Raw genomic sequence first — 18875 nt, 5'->3', positions numbered from 1 at the left:
GCCAAGACACACCTGTGGTTCCAGGGCGCCTCCACCAGACCCGGAAAGTCCAGATGGCCAACCGGTCCCCCATCTCAGGGCTTCCCCTGGGCTCCTCAGCTGCCTCCCACTTCCCCTCTCCATCTGGCTCCTTAGAAAGGAAGGTCTGGCTGAGCAGGGCCAGAACCCCCAGCTGCGTGGCTCAGAGCCCTCCCTCTGCTTGGTCCTGAAGAAACCGGGGCTTGGAGATGTGTGGAGAAGACAAGCAAGGGTTAAACAGATCCTGCCCCTCATCGCCCAGTCCTCTCCTGGAGAGAGATCAAACTCGGGGCCAGTCAGACTCTGGGTGGGATTGGGTCTAGTGGGAGAGGGTCAGAAGGACAGGACACCCTACCCCAGCACCAGTGGGGCCTTTCGCCAAAACCTCTCCCTTCTCAGAGTTAGGTCTGACTTTGGGGTGTGGGGGTGGGTGGCACGCGTGCGTGTTGACTCCTTGTCGCCCAGTGCGGGTCTGAGGAAGGGAAGCCCTGCCCCTGCGGAGTGGACAGACACAGGAACCTGAGCCCAGCCCTCCTCCGTGCACCCCTCCCGCCCTCCTCAGCCACAGGACTGAGCCTCTTCCTAGGCCACAGCACATGGGATTCCAAGGAGATGATGTTTCCTGCCTCCATGGGATGTGGGCACTGACACCACTTGGGACTCTCACACAGGGACCCACAAAGATCTTTATTTACAAATGAGCTGAGGGGAACTTCCCTCATGTGTTACAAAAATATAAATATACATACTCTGCACCTGCAAAGTTCCCAGAGCTACATCTACTGTTAGAAGGGGGAGGCGGGCAAGGCAGGGGTATGGGGTGCTGAGGGCCCTGGGCTAAGAGCCAGGCTGCGCACACTCTTTAGGTGCTGGCTGTGGGCAGAGGAAATTATGAAAGAAACTGGGAGACGTCTTAGAGGTCAGATGTCAGGATAAGGGAATGATCTGGAAATGACATAGGGCTCTTACATCATGTGGATATGAGCAATGATGTCTCATCTTTCCTCACTGTTCTCTTCTGAGGCACCTGGGGCTGTGGTCCCCCAGACGGCCCCTGCGGCCACCCCAAGCCCGTCAGAGCGCAGCAATGGCCTTGGCAGCCACCTGGCGGCCCAGGGACAGGCTGAGGTCCGTGATGGCCAGAACCACCTTGGGGCTGGACATGGCTGACACCTTCACCAGTTCTGATACCTGCCACAGACAGACAAATGGCTGCTCGCTGGGGCTGCCTGGTGGTGGCTGCCATGTCCGGGGAGGAAGGGCTCCTACTCCGAGGGCTGCCTCTGAACCCCAGGCTCTGCTGCCCCCATCTGAGCTGCGGGGGGGGCCCGCCCGCACCTGGGGGTGAAGCACTCACGGTGGTAAAGGGCATGAACTGCAGGATGCTGCCCCGGCTGCCTTGCTCCAGGCAGTCCACACACTCCTCCATGAACCACTGCACAAACTGAGTGTGCGGGCCGGCCGTCCGCGACCCCAGGATGGAGGAGATGAGCAGGAACAGGTTGGCTGTGCGGAATGGGGGGAGAGGGAGCACTCCGTGAGCAGGGTCTGAGAAGACGTGAGGCTGGGAGGTGGTGGCACCAAAAAGCAAAAAGAAAGAAGTGCTCAGAGTGCCCCCCTATGGGGGGGGGGTGTCAAAAAGAGGAAATGTGGAAGGAAAGCGAGAGGGACTGAATGGGGGCCTGGGGGTGACAGGAGAGCCAGAGCCCGGGGAGATGGAGGAACGAGGTGGGGACACTAACAAGGGTGAAGGGGCACCAAGAGGCCCCCCTCTAGCTGGCAAAGCCTCATCGGACCGGAGGGCGGTGGGAGGACTCACCCAGGACTCGGTTCAGCGGGTCTCTCATGTTAACCGTGTGCAGCTGGGAGGCTGACAGGGAGCTGCTCATGGAGCGGTCGGCTGTGGGGCCAAGTGGAGGGAGACTGAGGGAAAGGCCCCCCAGCTTCAAAAACCCTCTGCCCAGGGGACACCCTCATCTGTCAGGTGTGGAGCCCCCCGCCCCAGGGCGGGGGTCCAGGATCCAGAGTCACAGAGGGGCCCTGAATACAGGTATCTCAGAAGGAGATGAGAGAGTACATTTGGTGAGCACTGCCAGGCGCCAGTCTGCGGGCTACACACAGATCGGGCCGCATAATCTTCACACCCCCACTTCACGGACAAAAAAACCGAGACTCAGATTTGCTGAGTAACCAGCCAAAGGTCATAAGGTTTGTGGGTGGCAGACGTAGCATCTTTCCTCTACTCAACTGCACAGTTGGCACCCTAATGCCCAGGAGGCCTTAGAGAAACTTCTAGACCCAAGAGAAATTTCTGGAAACAGGAAAAATTAAATGCCATAGAAGAAGCCCTTGGCAGGGAGAGGTAATAACATCAAGGGGAGCCTGAGGGGGAGGGGTGCTCTTTAGGCAGGAAGAGTGGGGAGCGGCCCAGCCCCAGGCCAGGCCACAGGGCCTGTTTCAGGGGAAGGAAGGACAGAGCTGGTGAGTCAAAGGCACAGACTGTGCCCAAGGTAGTGAACTCACTTGTGGTGAGTAAAGGGTAGGGAAGGGACGGCAGTGTGTCCAGGGCTGCGGGGGCATCTGGACGGAAGAGCTTCAGTCTTTTGGGCGAGGTGCCCGGCAACCTCTCTGGTCTCTCCGCAGGTAGAAAACAGAGCAGCAGTGGGGGGCAGAACGGGACAAACTCCCACCACACTCTGACCAGCAAAGATGCCAGTGGCCGGTTCTACGCCAAGCAGCTTTTCCAGGCAGGAGTGAGTTCCCAGAAAAGGAGCCCACCCAGCCCAGTCTGCATGCTCACTGGGACTCGAAAGGATGTTGGCGTCTTCCTCATTGGAGCTCAGCAGTCGCATCAGCTTTGAGGGCTGCATGTCATCCAAGGGGAAGAGACTGATATAATCCTGGAGGGCGAGAGAGTCACTATTACCCGCTAGGCCCCAAACTTCCCGATACCAGAGAAGAGAGCTAGAGCTCATACAGGAGGAAGAGTCCGGTCCCCACAGGCCTCAGCTGACATCTCCAGCAGGGCCAGCTTCCCTCACCTTCCCACAACCCTAATGAGACACCCCCTCCTCACACAGTCACCCCTGGAGACGCTCAACCAGCTGAGCCGTGACGCAGCTGCCCAGGGGCAGGGCCTGGGCCTGGGAAGGTGCCTCTTACCCGCAAAAGGCTCAGTACATGTCTGCTGAGCACATGAACAAGTGAATGGAAGGGTCCCCTACCTCAATGTCTTCACGGTGTCTCTTCTTTTGACGGGAGGACGCCTGTCCCTTATGGGAGGAATAGGAACTCAGGGCACACCAGACGGCTAGCCTGGCAAAGGGTTCCAGGAAAAGAGGGTAAAGTCAGGGGGCCCCAGAGACGCCCTCTGTGCCAGGGCTGCCAGGGCTCCCCCACAGCCCAGCCTCCCGGGGCGGCCCGAGGTGAGGGGCCCCCGGCACTGCGCCGTGGGGACCTGCGGCTCCGAGAGAATCCTACTTGGCAAGAGCGGTGCCGGGGGGGTCCATGAGGCTGTGCCACTTGGAGGAATCGGTGAGCAGCCCCGGCAGGATGTGGCCCAGCAGGACCAGGGTCACCTGCTGCATGTCCAGACAGAAGATGGAGTAGAGCAGCTCCACCGCCCGCAGCGTGTGCTCCTTCCGCGTCTCCTTCAACAGCTCCTGGACGCGCAGGGTAGGGAGATTAGGAGCTGAGGACCCCAACACGGGGTTCTCTGAGAGGGGACACAGGGGCGGCCCCAGGTGCAGCTCCAGCCCTCACTCCGCATCAGCCTCTGGCCACCGCTCCCTGAGGAGGTGGCCCCCCTCAGAGCCCAGGAGCCCCGAGACCAAGTCCCGCGGACCAGGCTGGGTGTAGGATGCTGGTTCTGCCCGGTATTCTCTCAGCTGTCTCCCTGAGTCTGAGGAGACCTGCTCCCCCAGCCTAGGTCTCCCAGGTACCTTAATCAGGTTGTTGCAGAACCAGTAGACACCTCCCATGTGCAGCAGGGTGTCAAAGATGTGGATGGAGCGGCTGTCCACCCAGCCCTTCTCCAGCACCTTGGCGAATATGTCCGTCAGCACCTCCTTGATGGGCCGCTTGGGGGGCAGCAGGTTCCAGTAGGGCATTGTGTCCACACCCGTGGACGGGAACTTGATCTGGGTGGCTGTCTGCTGCAGCACGTCAGCGCACATGTGCTCCAGGATCGAGCTCATGATCACCACCCTGGCGGACGGGGAGACGACCTGACGTTCAGGTTCAGGCAACACCAGGTTCAAGAACGGAGCAAACATCCAGGCCAGACTTTTCCCAGGACTTGAGTTACGGAACTATTCCTGGGGAATTAACCCCATTCTTCACCGAGGGAGGAGACAAGAAGAAGTCACAACCCCCTAGCAGACCTGACCCTACCAGTCCGGCTTCCGGCAGGCTGCTCGCCTGCTGGGCACAAAGCCTGGGGAGTGGGGGTGGGGGAGCAGTTTGCTCTCCTCCCCCAGGTTATTCCAGCGATATATTCATATTTCCTCTTTCACTGTCTCCAACTCTCCCCATCCCCCAGACCTGAGCCCTGCCAATCCCTGGACATAAATAAATATCATCACTTCCCTCTGTGCTGAGTGCTGGGGGGGGGGGGGTCCCGCCCAGCCCTGGCCTCCTCCCAAAATAAACTGTTACTTCCAGGACAGGGGCCCAAGGGCTGCCCCACTCGACTCTTCCCGGCCTTTGGTAGCTGGGCAAATAGAAGCGTATATCCAGGAATGTTCTCACGAGCAGTCTTTGACTGAGTTAGCGCTCACACTGGGGTGAGTGCTCACCACTCCTGGAACCCTGGGTGGGTCTAAGAGCTGCTGCGACTTTCAGTGCCGCTTTCCCACCTGCATGATGCACCCACGGGTGTCCCACTGTTCCTCACCCAGGGTCAGGGTCAGGGTGCTTAGCACGGATTCTGTCAGAGCAAACCCTCCATTACTCGTGGGAGGAAGGATGTGAGGGAAGAAGAGAGAAGGAGGGAGGAAAAAGGTCACAACCTCACAGACCCTCTCCCACCACATCTTGGCACGATGTTCCCACTTCTCCCCTCTAAGGCACCTGGGTGGCTACCTGGGGAGTCCTCTCTCCTAGCTTACTGGTCGTGCATGCTCACTGCCTCGCAGCACTATGCCCAACAGCCAAGAGGTGGAAACTACCCAAGTGTCCATCCACCAATGCATGGATAAACAAAACGTGGCACATACATACAATGGAATATTATTCTGAAGGGAATTGACACAGGCTACGACATGGATGAACCTTGGGAACATTATGCTAAGTGGAACACGCCAGGCACAGAGAGACAAGCACTGCAGGATTCCACTTACGTGGGGTACCTAAAGTAGTCAAATTCAGAGAAACAGAAAGTAGAATGGTGGTTACCAGAAGCTAAGGGAGGTAAAAGGGGTGAACTGTTACTTAATGGGTACAAAGTCTCAGATTTACAAGATGAAAAGGTTCTAGAGATCTGCTTCACAACAATGTGAATACCTCACACTGCTGAACTATATACTGAACTAAGATAGTAAATGCTGTTAGGTATTTTTTACCACAATTTAAAAAAAAAAGTTATTGGATGGGGGAATCAACCAACACCACTGAACTCCACACGGATGAAGTCACCAGGGAGGTCCTCCAAGCTTCTGAAAAGCCAGGGCAGCAAAACGTCACGGGACAGAGGCGGGGGGAGGATGACGAGGGTGGGTGGGCCCAAGGCTCATAGATCTACGGATGGGCTCCCGGGGCCTACACCGTTCCGCAGCTAAGACAACCACTCTGTTCTTCCGGTAAGCTAGTTCTCCACAACTTGAGCTCTTTGAAGACAGGAATCATAGCAATTCGGGGGCTGTGTTTCTGGGACACAGCAGGTGCTGGGTCATAAACACTCCCCGCACAGAGACACACACTCAGTGTTGCTGAGTCAGTGTGTGAACACGTAAATAAGAATGGGAGTGAGTGAGGAGCCTGTCTAGGAACGTTAAGAGGAGAGGGGGCTACTGGTTACTGGAGATGCCGCCGGCTCATAGCAGGCCCTCCGCGCTCCCGGAGGGAGGGGACGGGTTACTGACCTCTCGTTGTAGAACTGCAGAGTGTTCTCACTGTACAGCGGCCCCGCCAGCTGGCGGATCATCTGCAGCGACTTCTCACGCTCGTCCAGCCCCAGCATCCGCACATGGGCCACGAGCCAAGCCACAGCACACACTGCCAGACTGCATACCTTCCCCTTGATGTTATCTGTGATTTTCTGGGGGGAGGGGAAAGGGTGACTGAGGCCAGGCTCTCCCCCTCCCTGACCATCACTTTCCCCAGCCTCTGTGGGCAGCTGAGTTTAGCAGGTGGAGTCCTGGACCGCATCCCACACCTCTTTTCCCCACAAATATGCTTTTCCCGAAGTTACCTGGGTGGGAGGGAGTGGCTAAGCCTATGATTACAAGGAAGATCAACATCCAAGCATGAGCTCCTGGATTTAAGGGTCTTCTTGTTCTTATAAAGTGTAACAAGCTATCAAACACTGGCTCTGTGTCTCAGGGAAAAGAGAAGGCTACTGGAAAGTTGGGGCTACCTGGATGGACTCGAAGGCCAGTACCCCATTCTCCCAGGCATTGAGGATCTCCAAGATGGCCGCTGAAATGCTGAGACAGGCTTCGTGCCACTTCATCTGCCTATGAGGGGGTGGGGTGGGAGAAAAATCACCACGGGGAGTGTGGGATGGACTGAGGGACAGGGTCGTGGCCTGCCCCCACCGCCACCCTTGGAGCGGGCACCCGGCCACTGACACCAGCTTCATCTCCGAGGAGTTGTTGAGCAAGGCCACCAAGGACTCCACTTTGGTGGAGTCAGGCCAGAAGCAGGGGTGGTCAGGGTTCAGGATTTTGCCCTCCTCGGGCATGCAAGTCTGCATCCACGTTTCAAAAAAGGGCACCTGTGCTCCTGTGCTCGACTCGGACAGAATCACCTGGAAAGGAAGGGGGCATCAGCAGCCAGTGCCCTGTGCCTCAGTTTCCTGCCCCACTGCTTCTACTTTCCAGCCTGAAGAACTGAAGACAAGTTGGTTGAAGGGAGAAAGATGGGGGCTGTGCTGCCACCTAGTGGTGGGTGTGGATGTGACACTGAAGGATTCAGGATGGGACCCAGGGGGCATCCATGGACACGCCAAGAGTGGGGGCACCTGCATTCTGCAGGCAGCAGAACGAACTGGCTTGGGAGACCGGGGGGGCCAAGTTACTGGTCACTTCCTTCCCCTTCTCCCCGCCCCTAATCCTGGTGCCCCTAATCCTGACTGTTCTCCTCTCTCTCACCTCTGAACCATAGGTCTGGGCCACGTGGCACAACATGAGGAAGGAGATGTCGAAGAGCAAGGCGCGAACGGAGGCTGCTTTGGCTACGGAGAACAAGACGGCTGACCCCACAGCCCCGAACAGGGCCCAGAGCCCTCATCTGAATCGGGAGGGGATCAGGATTTGCCTCAAGGAAGGTCAGTGACCAAGTGGCTCCTTCAAAGCTCTGAGGCTCAGAATCCTTTTCTTGAGTCTCAATTAGAACATCATCCCTTCCTTGGAATCAAAGACTCCTGATACCCTCCTTCTTCTTCCCAATACCCAGCCAAATCATAAAGGGGGAGGGCAAGAGACAGAGGTGGTTTTGGAAGAATTCTTTTCCCAGCATTCCCCCATCAAGGCTCCACAAAAACTTCAGTCAGTCATTGCTCAGAGGAGAAAACAGCCTCCCCAGGAGAAGCAATGGGCCCTCTGCCCTCCCCCATTCTCTCCCTCCACCACTCCTCCCACAGTGCCAGGTCTGGGGGTGCACAGAGCTGACTTACCGAGTTCTTCATTGCCGTGTGTGGTAAATTCATTCAAACTGGGGGAGGAATGGAGACAGGTCACAGCAAGCAGGGCAAGGGGTCAGGGGGCTACACCTGTCCAGAAAGCATCACTAGAGTGTGAATTAGGGGTTAAACTTCAAATGAACACCACCGCTACACAGAAAAAAATGCTTTCTGTTTTTAAAAGATTTCCAAGGCAGGGCGCCTGGCTGGCTCGGTCAGTAGAGCATATGACTCTTGATCTCAGGGCTGTGAGTCTGAGCCCCACAATGGGTGTAGAGATTAGTTAAAAATCTTTAAAAAAAAAAGATTTCCAAGGCCCAGAGAATGGCTCACTGGATGGAACAAAGTTCTGTATATCAAATTCCAGGTCAACCAAAAAAGTCAACAGTGTTTGAGAGCCCCTTATTAACAACTGGGCACACCCGAATCCCTCCACGTCCACCATTCAATGCCTCTCATCTCATCAAACACCTCCACCTCGTGCTCAGCTGCAAAGAAAAGAACACTTGACACCCAAAGACCTGGCCCTTCCCCCAGAGTCTCCCACTGGGATGCTCTGGCTTGTCCTGGGCATCTCCAGGGAGACCCAGACCCCAGTGCCTTGCCCCTATTCTGCGACACTCCCTCCTTCAGACCTGCCTCCCTCACCCTGGACAGGGGCCCAGCCTTCCTTACTTGATGAATTTCCGGGCGAAGGATTTAAGCTTCCCCGTGGCAGCAGCGGCAGCCAGCAGCAGATCCAGACTCTTCCCGGACAGCATGTGGCCCAGGACTCCTAGCAGGCCCTCTGGGGACTTGGAGTGGTCTGCATCCATCGTCTGGGGACAGGACAGGAAATCAAGTCCTGAAGAACAACTGCAGAGCCCCTGAGATAGAGCCCGACCACAGCTTCCCTCCCTGCATGTCTCCATTAAATGGCATACCGCAACCTCCATCTGCAATTCAATCTACATCCTTCTGACTCCGATCTGGAAAACCATTTCCCAAATCTATCCTTGCTCTCTGATCCATCCCTCCCAACTAAACTGCGATCGTGGTAGTGGGGGTGGGGAGGGTAAGATTCTCCACTGCTTCCGAGGGAGCAGGTGGAAGCCCCCCTACCACAGGGCCTGCCCTCCAAGTAATGCTCAACAAATGTGAGTTTTCAATGGCAGCTTCCCTGCCTTGCCTGTTTCTCTAGCCAAAAGATAGGGAGGTCTATGGCCTCAGTTTATCTATATGGAAGCAGAGGCAAAAGTGGAAAAAAGGAAGAGATGACCCTGGAGGCAAGAGAAGGGCACACTCACCTTAAGGATATTCGTGACAGTGGGCTCCGCCCGGAGGATCAGCCCAGGATTGGGCTGGATGTTGGCATTTTCTCCTGATTTCAGCTGGGGTGCATGCTCCCGGTCTGCCGCGCTGTGGCCAGAAGCCGTTGGCCAAGAGAAGGGAAAAGAAATGGAGACTGGTTCCTGACGTGCTCCCTAGTCCGGCCCCAGAAGCAGAGGCTCAGGGAAGGTGGGGAGCACAGGAGAAGCTCTGGGGGCGTGGTGATGTTTATGAAAGCATATCCACTGTTGCAATTGCTTGTCTGTCACTAGGTAATTACCTCAATTTTGAAAGTTCACTTCAGATTAAAGGAAGATTTAGGATTTTTACTTTGTTCACAGAGGAGGGTGGGAATTCAAGTGCAGCCCGTAAGGGTGCAGAAGCGTGTCTGCTGCTCCTGGTAACCCCAGGCATGGCCCCAGGCACCTGGACGGGGTGGGGGGGGCACCCAGTGCTCCAGGGTGGACACGAGGGAAGGAGAGCAAGCAGCCCCTCGGCCAGCCTGAGGGAGCTCACGCTTACCGCTTGGCCATGAGGTTGGTCACACTGGCTTCAGACAGAAGCCCCTGCTTGCTACATTCTTGGAGTAGGAATTTTGTACAGTCACAGCTGTGAGGGAAAAAGATCATGAGGGGCCGGGGCACATGGCAGGGAACAACAGGCACCTGCCTGGTCTCCTCCCTCCTTCAGGACGAAGAATGTTTTGAGTGCCTGAGGGATGGGAGACGGGCTCAGGCACTCAAGGGCCTGAAGGGGCTCAGGCTGCTGTCTCCTGCCCCTGCCAAGGGGCACGAACCAGGTGACAGCTCCCTGAGGTCTGTCTGGCACAGAGGAGCAGGGGAAGAGCCCATAACACCTTCCAGTAGAGCGGGGGTGAGCAGGGGAGTTCGTACTTGCAGCGCTGGTCAGCTTTGTCCAGCAAGGGTGTGAGCTTCAGCAGGAACTCAAAAGCACAGCTGACGTCCTCGGTAAAGTCCTACAAAGAGCCAGGAGCTGCCATCTGGCTTCTAGGCCCTCCAGTCCACCCATAGCTTGTGATGCAGGCTCACAAGGACACCCCGCTGGATAGAAACCCCGACAAGCCGGTCACACCCACCACCGGCTTGCAGTGACACGACGGGGAGGAGTGTAGAGGACCAGCACTCTACACTAGCCCTGGTCACCTTGGCCACCTCGCGTCCTGTGTGGCCCAGCCGCCTCTGTCTGGAGAACGGGTGTGTGCGCGTGGACACACGCAGATGTCAGGTGCACTCACATTTCCAGCCAGCCCCCAGGTGCAAGGACGCAAGACTGACCCTTCCCTTGCCCCGTTCCTCCCTTGCCCTTGTGGAAACAAGGATTCACCAACTCATTTCTCCAACTTACCTTGTCTCCGTGACAGTATTTCTTTAACTTCACCAAAACCTGTGGGATCTAGAGAGTGAGGCAAGAGGAGAAACAGGAAGAGCAATTTCTTCTCTTTCACCCAGAACTAAAGGCATCCCCTCCATCTCCCCGCTCCAAGCAGAGAGACAGAAACCCTTCCACCCTGGAAATGAAAGCACTCTCAGGGCCAAGTTAGAAGGTGGCAGGCATCCAAGCATCCGGTGCCTGATGCCTACAGGACACAGGGACCCCTCACTTCTGCTGGCTCCACAAGGAATTGCCATAAGCCAAGGAAACCCTGATTCAAGGACTGGGGCCACTTCCCTGGCTCCCATAACTGCCCTGTGCCAATCTGGCTGATGACTGAGCTAAACGGCACCTGTGTGCTAAGAGATGGCAGGCGCCTGCCAAGTCAGCTAAATATAGCCCTGGGACTTTCAGAGAAAAGACTCGATGGGAACTTGCGCTGGGGGACCTGGCAGGCTGCGGACGATGCCGGTGGGGAGAAATGCGGGACAAAGATCCTGGGTGTCGCTGCTTTTCCTGAGAACCATTTCTAGACTGGGCGCTCTGTTGCTCCCACATCCCAGGTACCTTAACCAACTGAGCCACCCAGGTGTCCCTCACGTCCCAGGTACCTTGAGGAAGGTGAAAGCTGTCCACTTGAGCTCCTCTGTACCCTCGGGAGACTCGATGAGCCCCACAAAGCAAGCTTTCCAGATCTCCAGGACAAAAAGTGGGGTGGGAATATGCTGTGGGATGATCCGAGAGTGAAGCCTAAGAGGGTGCCCATCCCCCTTCATCTTCTGAAGGCCCCAGGGTGGGGGGCAGGTGGGGGCTGGTCAGGCAAGCTCAGAGACGGTGCAAACAGGTACTGCCCCACTCCAGGGTGAGAAGCAGGGATGTCACGTGAAATGGCACCACCGCACATGACAGGGATCCGCTTTCCACCGCGAATCAGGAGAAATCCCCTTTCTCCCAAGAAGTACCAGAAGAATCCTCCCCATTGCCCCACGTAGCCAGCCCGCCATGTTGACAGAGAAGCAGCTCTGGGCCCCCCACCTGCATACGCTTCACCATCATCAACTGTTCCACCAGGGGCTGTGTCTCGCCTGTCAAGTTCATGGTGCCCTCGAGCAGGACCACCGCGTGGACCGTGGGGTAGCCAGTCTTATGCAGCTGCTCCGAGTGCACAGCCAGCATTGTGGGGATGCTGAAGGGAACAGATATACAGGGGACAGTGTGAGGAGCCAGGAAGAGGTGGAGAGCAGGTGAAAGCAGAGGGGTGGAGGCCAGGGGCCACAACTCCCCACCCACACCCAGGGCCCGATCAGCCTGGGAGCCAGGTACCTCCTAATGAGCGTGCCACACTGCTCAGCCTGGCTCCGGAGCTGGGGGTTGCTGAGACTGGCCAGGATCTCCCCAAGCTTCAAGAGAGAATGCTCAATGGCAGTCCAGGAGGCTGGTGAAGAAGAGGAAATGCAGACACACGATGGGAAACAGACGAGAGGAAGACACTGGCCCTGAGCTCAAAAACTTTGGCCCCCCTGGGCCCTCAAAACCACACATGGAGGTTTCCCCTGAGGATGACATGGAGGCCAGGGGCCTGAGGGCAGCATGCACTGTTTCTAGAAGGGGGGTGAGCACCAACAGTGAAGGCCCTAGAAACTAGCCCCAGAGGCCTGCCTTCTAGTGGAAGCACGCAGCCGACCTGAGAGCCTACGTATGGCCTAACACAGGCAGGGGCAGAGAGAGGCACAGCAGGGCTGGGGTCCAGTGGCTGGAACAGGGAGGCAGCCGCAAATCGCATCAGGAGTGGCCAGCCTTGCAAGTGGGCACCACTCTCCACGGCTGTCGAGCTAGATTCCTCACCAGCCTTCTGGATTCAGCCCTGCCTCACCCTGCTGAGGCCTCTGCTCTCACCGCCCACCCCCTCTGTAGGTGCCCCAGCTTGGCTCATTGCCACCTCTCAAACTCACTCTCCTCAAGCCTTTGTTCAAGCCCGGATACTTCAACAACTCACCCAATTGGTCCAACCCACTGACCTCTCCTCCTAAATGCTTGAAATGGTCTATACCGCATTATTTTGCACTTAATGCTGAGTCACTTATCCTAGTTACAACTCCACAGGGCTCGTTAACCTCCATGTGGCATGGGGGAAAAAAACCAAAAAGATAAGACCTGAGATCCATTAAAATTAAGTTAAATATTCATTTACTTTTCAAGCCACTAAACATTTGTCAAGGGATCAAGATAGGTAAGACACTGTCAACACAGCCCATTTTTATGGAGGGATCATCTCTCTGGACTTTTGACAGTAACAAATATACTTTGAGAAGTAACAAATATACTAATCCTAATAATAAATTCTCCAAACAGGTCCTGAAGACCTGGGTGTGACCCATTCTAGCATTCTTGTTACTGGGAGTGTAAGAGAGCCTTAGGTGGTCTCAAGCCACTACAAGACCATGGCCTTGGGCCCCATGACCAGAAACACCAGAGTCTCCCCTCCCACCAGGTGATCTGTCTCCTCTCAGACTCTGGAGGGTTCCAACATTTCACATCTGCACTTGAGTCAAGAGGTGCATGATCCAACAGGCCTGACAGCAGACAGGTACCATGTTTAAAGGGACGTGTTAGGCAACACTCAAACCCAAGAGTCATGTGCTTTCAGACGAGTAGTGTGAAGACAAACACAAGGATGGATGGTGTGCTTCTCTCGTCCTCTAATTTCTTCCATGTATGTTAATGTACTGGTCTTGCTCCCCACTAGCATGTATGTTTGTTGAGGGCAGGGACCCTGCCCCATGCTCCTTTGGTAGCCCCCCGCCCCCCCGCCCCCAGCACCTGGCACAGTGCTGGGCGTACAATAATGCTCAGTAAATACCTGTTGGTTGATTGGCTCGGGTGCCACCCTGCCCAAGTCCCTGGGATGTATGCAATGCTTATGGGGAGAAAAAAAAGGAAGTGGGATGATTTCAGATCCTCCTGGAAAGAAGTGGGATGGCATCCTGCCTCTCCCCTCTCAATTAAAGAACTGGCTATGGGAAGAGCGGCAGGCGGGGCTCAGGGGACCCAGGGGGACATACAGGCCTCCTCTAGTTTGGCGATGTGAAGCAGGGCCCGGTTCTTGGTGCTGCTGAGGGTCTTCTCCAGGCGCAGCAGACACATGGCAAGCTGCTTCTCCCGGGCCGCTGGAGCTGGAGCGCCGGCCTCCAGCCCCTCCCGGAGCCGCTCGGCAGAGGCTGCAGTACAGCGCAGCAGCCAGTGGAGGGCGCTGAGAAGGGCCCGGCACAGCCCGATGCACTCCTCGGCTTTGCCATGACAGCTACCGGGGAAAGGGTGCAAAATCTGTCTCCGCTCCAAAGGCTGAAACATGACCCACACCACTGTTCCCCAGAGTGGCCGGCACACCCCTCCTAGGGAAGAGAGCTGGGAAGCTAGCAAAGTCCTAGGGAAGACAGCCCTGTCGGCTTCCACCGGGCAAGATTTCAAATGAGCCACTCCAAAGAGAAAAGGCCTTTTGTCCTAGGGGACTAAGGAGAAAAGGATGGGGATGGGTGGGTGCAGATGAGCAAGAGGGAAGAAGTGCAGGACCCCATCGAGTTGGTGTCAGTCTATGGACTAGGAGCTTCTCCCTGACACTAAGATAATGCTGGAAGGTTACGAGCCCTGCCATTACCTCAGTCGGTCACAAAACATGTCCATGATATCCAGCAAAGCCTGGACACACAAGTCCCGGGAAAAGTCATCAAACTGTGGAAAGAACAGTAACAATGCTACGGAACATCCCAGTCAACCCCTGGGCTCACACATGAGGCAGATGGCATATTCAGGATGCCTGCTCATCTTTCCTCCAACCTCAGGTTTCAGACTCGGCATTCTTTCTTTCTTTTTTTTTTTTAGATTTTATTTATTTATTTGACACAGAGAGAGAGACAGCTAGAGAGGGAACACAAGCAGGGCGGGTGGGAGAGGGAGAAGCAGGCTCCTGGCTGAGCAGGGAGCCCGATGCAGGGCTCAATCCCAGGACCCTGGGATCATGACCTGAGCCGAGGGCAGACACTTAACGACTGAGCCACCCAGCCGCCCCCGGCATTCTTTCAACATTGGAAATTGGCTCCTAATATCCAGCCTCCACTTGCCAGGATCCCCCTCCCTCCAATGGAACACAGCAATGCCATCATGTGCTGCCTGTCCAGCCTCAGAGTTTGCATGATCAGAGCAGTCAAGGAGGTAGGGTCCCACCTATGACTATTATCTCTCTGCTCCCCCTGCCCTCCACCTAGCTCATGAGTGGCTATGGTCATACCTTACTGATTGCTGTGAGGACAGAGGAGTAGGACACCATCTGGAGGGAAAGAAGAAAGACAAAGTTCAGACAAGTGTCACACAGCTGACAGGATCAAATACTGACACTTAAAGTTTCTGCAGCTCTCCAAAAACCTCAACCCCTTCAAGAGGCCTTCCTCAACCCACTGAAAGAGAGGCATTGTCCCTATTCCTGCTTCTGTCGGAATCACCGTAAATGACATCATCAGCATACACCCACTGATAAGATGAGGGTGGGCATTCAAAGGTACCGAGTTCCATGTTCACATGCCACTCACTGTCCACTACATACAAGGTTCAAATGACTGTTGGTAGGCAGAAGAATGGACAGGAATGAGGTTATGTTACTTTACTCCTACAAGTTCTATAAAGGGTACTTTTATTTGGACAAGAAATGGAGACGAACAAACATTCCCTGCAATGAACAGGTAGCACCTGCACCTTGAAGTAGGTGTGGAATTTCATTATGCACACTCTTACCGATTCTCTAGGACCTGCTCTCTAGGACTCCTCCAGGACACCTTCTCTGATCAATCCCAACCTCCCACCGTGAAATTCTTCCCCGTGTGCTCCAAGTAATTGCCTTATACCCATCACGACACAGTGGGTGCCTGTTGCCCCCACCAAACCAGGAGCTCCTTGAGGACAAGGACGCTTTTACTCAGTGACCACCGTGAACTTGCTGAGAATGTCTGTAGAATGAGTAAGGAAAGACATACCCTGGATCAGCATTTCTCAAAGTAGCTTCCAAGGTTGCACTGTTCGATAGAGAAGCCATAGCCACATGTGGCTATTTAAATTTAAATTAAATAAAATTTAAAATTCAGTTCCTTAGTCAGACTAGCCACGTCGCTACATGTGGCTATGGCTACTGTATCGGACAGCACAGATGTAGAGCATTTCTGTTACTGTAGCAGTTTCTATTGCATGATGTTATTCCAAAGATTCCCCAAGATGTTAAAAAATTTTACACACACACACACACACACACACAGAGCTTCTGTGTGATATTAATTTGAGAAACTGTGGAATAAATAAATATAAAGAGCTTTCTTTACTATAGAGTATCTCTAAATCATAATATGCGTGTATACAATGAGAACCTCCAAGATAAACGGAGACAAAGTAAGCAATACTTTCCAAGCTTATTTGACTAAGGGAAATCCTATCTGAACTGTGAGCTCCCTGGGAACAGAGATAGTGGTGAATTTATATCTGTTTCTCTAGAACCTAGCCTGCGCCTAGCACATAGTAGGTCCTCAGTAAGTCTTTACTGCTTTGGACTGAATTCTCAGAACTAGCATTCTGAAAAAATTGTACTTTAAAAATAAACCTCTGGGGCGCCTGGGTGGCTCAGTCGGTTAAGCGACTGCCTTCGGCTCAGGTCATGATCCTGGAGTCCCGGGATCGAGTCCCATATCGGGCTCCCTGCTCAGCAGGGAGTCTGCTTCTCCCTCCGACCCTCCTCACTCTCGTGCTCTCTGTCTCTCATTCTCTCTCACAAATAAATAAATAAAATCTTTAAAAAAATTAAAATAAATAAAATAAATAAACCTCTGTTAGTAAAACCTATTCATCACCATCATAAGATTAGAGTTGTAGTTCAAAAGAAATAACTAATGTGTCCTGAATGAAATTAAAGCCTACGGAAAGCCTTCTAAGTTGTCATATTTTTAAAAAATAGTTACAGCATGCTGATAAAATATGAGTAATACTTTAGAAAGTAGTTACATTTATATACTCAACACCAGTGGCAAAATACACCAAAATAAAAAAGCAGAATACAATGATAGAAACTGTCAGGATAATCACCAGCCTTGTGGGCTGTCTTCCCTAGAGGAATAGAGATTTCCAAAGATTTAAGGAGAAAGCGAAGTCAGCCTCAATGGCCTTAGTATGGTGAATTTTACATGCATGGCAATGCCTTCTGTGTATAATTTCTCCAACAGAGTGCTCTCTGTTCAGACACCTTTAACTACTATTCTTAAATAAACAAGAGCAAAACACACAGAGGACTTAAATACACAATTAGCGTTTAGCGCCGCTCTCAGCAAGATGTTCTGTGAACCCATAGCTGGTGTCTGATGGTGATCAAAAAGTTGGGAGCCTGCCTGGGCAGGATGACCATAACGTTCCAGGCGAGTGTTTGTTTATTTATAACTGATGTCCCCATAGCAAGAGCTTGGCAGAGAACTGAACCTTGTTGGATACCAACCTGAAGGGGGAGCTGGATGTTCCCACTGAAACAGACCCCAAACTACCAGAAGAGCAACTCCCCCCCCAATTCTGTATGTTCTGAGGGACGCTGTATGTTCTAATATATTTATGGTCTCCAAATTCAGAATTCCATCCAGTAAGTTTTTGCTAACAGTATCAATAAAGCACTGCTACTCTTGAGACCTAAAAATACTTTCCACATGGCGAACTGTTACTGTTTTTCACAACAGTATTTAACCTCTTTCACTCTTAATATATCTATCAACATAGGAGTTCTAAGCTACCACCAGCCCCTGAGGTGGGAGCCCCTCTATGTGGCCCACTGCACACCTGGCTAGCCCAGACTGACCAGCGGCTGCTCTCTCCTCTCCTCTGCTTTTGATAGTAAACACCCCCAACTACTCCTAAGTGCCCTCCACGTGCACAGCACTGGACCGAAGAGCTCTTGACTCTGAAGGAAGAATCAATGCCTAATTTTGCATAGCACTTTACAAGTACTGAAGCTCCCGCATATACATTTATTTCTCTCACTGTTACTTCAGCCTTGCTCTCCCTCTTGCCTTCCCATCAGTGTTTACACATCTCGAGATTCTTCTATCTTTGAGAGAACTTCCCACAGACCCCCCATTTCCAGTTAACCACCATGCTCTCTCTCCTGCTCTTAGACTTCTTTTCAGACTCTTATGAGGAATCCTTTTCCTATGTGTGTTCCCTACATGTGATTGGTTCCTCGGGGATTTGGCTTGGGTCATTTTTTTTGCTCACTCTCCACCCTCTCTGGGCACTATCGTCCATGTCCACAGCTTCAATTACCATCTGCAGCTGACAACTCCAAAATCAACAGTACCAGTCTAGGTCTCTTCTTCTAAGTTCCACACAGGTATGTTCAACTGCCCACCAAGTATTTTCTCTTTGATAGTCCACACAGGCACCTTACTTAAGAAGGCCAAAATCAGGGGCGCCTGGGTGGCTCAGTTGGTTGAGAGTCCAACTCTTGATTTCAGCTCAGGTCATAAGCTCATGGTCGTGGGATCAAGCCCACGTTGGGCTCTGTGCTCAGTTGAGAGTCTGTTTGAGATTCTCTTTCTCCTTCTCCCTCTGCCCATCCCCCTGCTCATGCTCTAGCTCTCTCTCTAAAATAAATAAATCTTTAAATAGGGAAGAGGGAAAAGCAGGCCTCCCGCTGAGCAGGGAGCCCGATCTGGGGCTCGATCCCAGAGTCCTGGGATCATGGCCTGAGCTGAAGACAGACGCTTAACGACTGAGCCACCCAGGCGCCCCTATACATATATATATTTTAAAGATTTTATTTATTTGACAGAGAGCGACACAGCGAGAGAGGGAACACAAGCAGGGGGAGTGGGAGAGGGAGAAGCAGGATTCCCACTGAGCAGGGAGCCTGATGCAGGACTCGAACCCAGGACCCTGGGATCATGACCTGAGCCGAAGGCAGATGCTTAATGACTGAGCCACCCAGATGCCACTAAAAATATATATGATTAAAAAATGTATTAAATATTTAATATATATAATATATAAAATATATTTTAAAAAAAGAAAAGAAAAACTATTTAAAAAAAAAAAAAGGCCAAGGGCACCTAAGTGGTGCAGTTGGTTGAGTGTCCGTCCGACTCTTGGTTTCTGCTCAGGTCATGATCTCAGGGTTGTGAGATCGGGCCCTGCGTCAGGCTCCACACTTGGCGTGGAGTCAGCTTGGAACTCTCTCTCCCTCTCCCTCTGCCCCTCCCGACCATGCCTGCTCTCTCTCTCTCTCAAATAAATAAATAAATCTTAA

General features: G+C 53.5%; 1 protein-coding gene, 1 long non-coding RNA gene and 1 other non-coding gene across 7 annotated transcripts; 1 reads left to right on the top strand and 2 right to left on the bottom strand.

Moving 5' to 3' along the window:
• Positions 1-686: 686 nt before the first annotated feature.
• MED24 (mediator complex subunit 24) lies at positions 687-15454 on the bottom strand. 5 transcript variants are annotated; one of them, XM_081805040.1, is made up of 24 exons: positions 14844-15454; positions 14214-14287; positions 13621-13859; positions 13419-13475; positions 11882-11993; positions 11594-11744; positions 11170-11283; positions 10532-10579; positions 10060-10142; positions 9689-9775; positions 9145-9256; positions 8534-8676; positions 7853-7890; positions 7329-7411; positions 6807-6985; positions 6593-6692; positions 6099-6274; positions 3960-4224; positions 3499-3680; positions 3243-3333; positions 2819-2918; positions 1838-1918; positions 1376-1582; positions 687-1209 (listed from the first exon to the last, which is right to left on the bottom strand). In XM_081805040.1, the coding sequence occupies exons 1-24, from the start codon at positions 14880-14882 to the stop codon at positions 989-991; spliced, it is 2982 nt and encodes a 993-aa protein (XP_081661166.1). In that variant the 5' UTR covers positions 14883-15454; the 3' UTR covers positions 687-988. The 5 variants fall into 5 exon arrangements, with proteins under 5 accessions (XP_081661166.1, XP_081661168.1, XP_081661169.1 ...); XM_081805042.1 differs by having other exon boundaries at positions 1376-1524; positions 14844-15270; XM_081805043.1 differs by lacking the exon at positions 1838-1918 and having other exon boundaries at positions 1376-1524.
• On the top strand, positions 5731-8790 carry LOC115937976 (uncharacterized). The gene is made up of 2 exons (XR_014140492.1): positions 5731-5816; positions 7342-8790. It is a non-coding gene; the product is annotated as an uncharacterized LOC115937976 (long non-coding RNA).
• LOC115937979 (small nucleolar RNA SNORD124) lies at positions 7490-7593 on the bottom strand. The gene has a single exon (XR_004073184.1). It is a non-coding gene; the product is annotated as a small nucleolar RNA SNORD124 (small nucleolar RNA).
• Positions 15455-18875: the final 3421 nt, after the last annotated feature.

Source organism: Leptonychotes weddellii, chromosome 15 (assembly GCF_054177405.1).
Source record: "Leptonychotes weddellii isolate Sample4059 chromosome 15, ASM5417740v2, whole genome shotgun sequence".
NCBI classification, from domain to species: Eukaryota; Metazoa; Chordata; class Mammalia; order Carnivora; family Phocidae; genus Leptonychotes; species Leptonychotes weddellii.
This window is presented reverse-complemented; position numbering and strand designations above follow the sequence as displayed.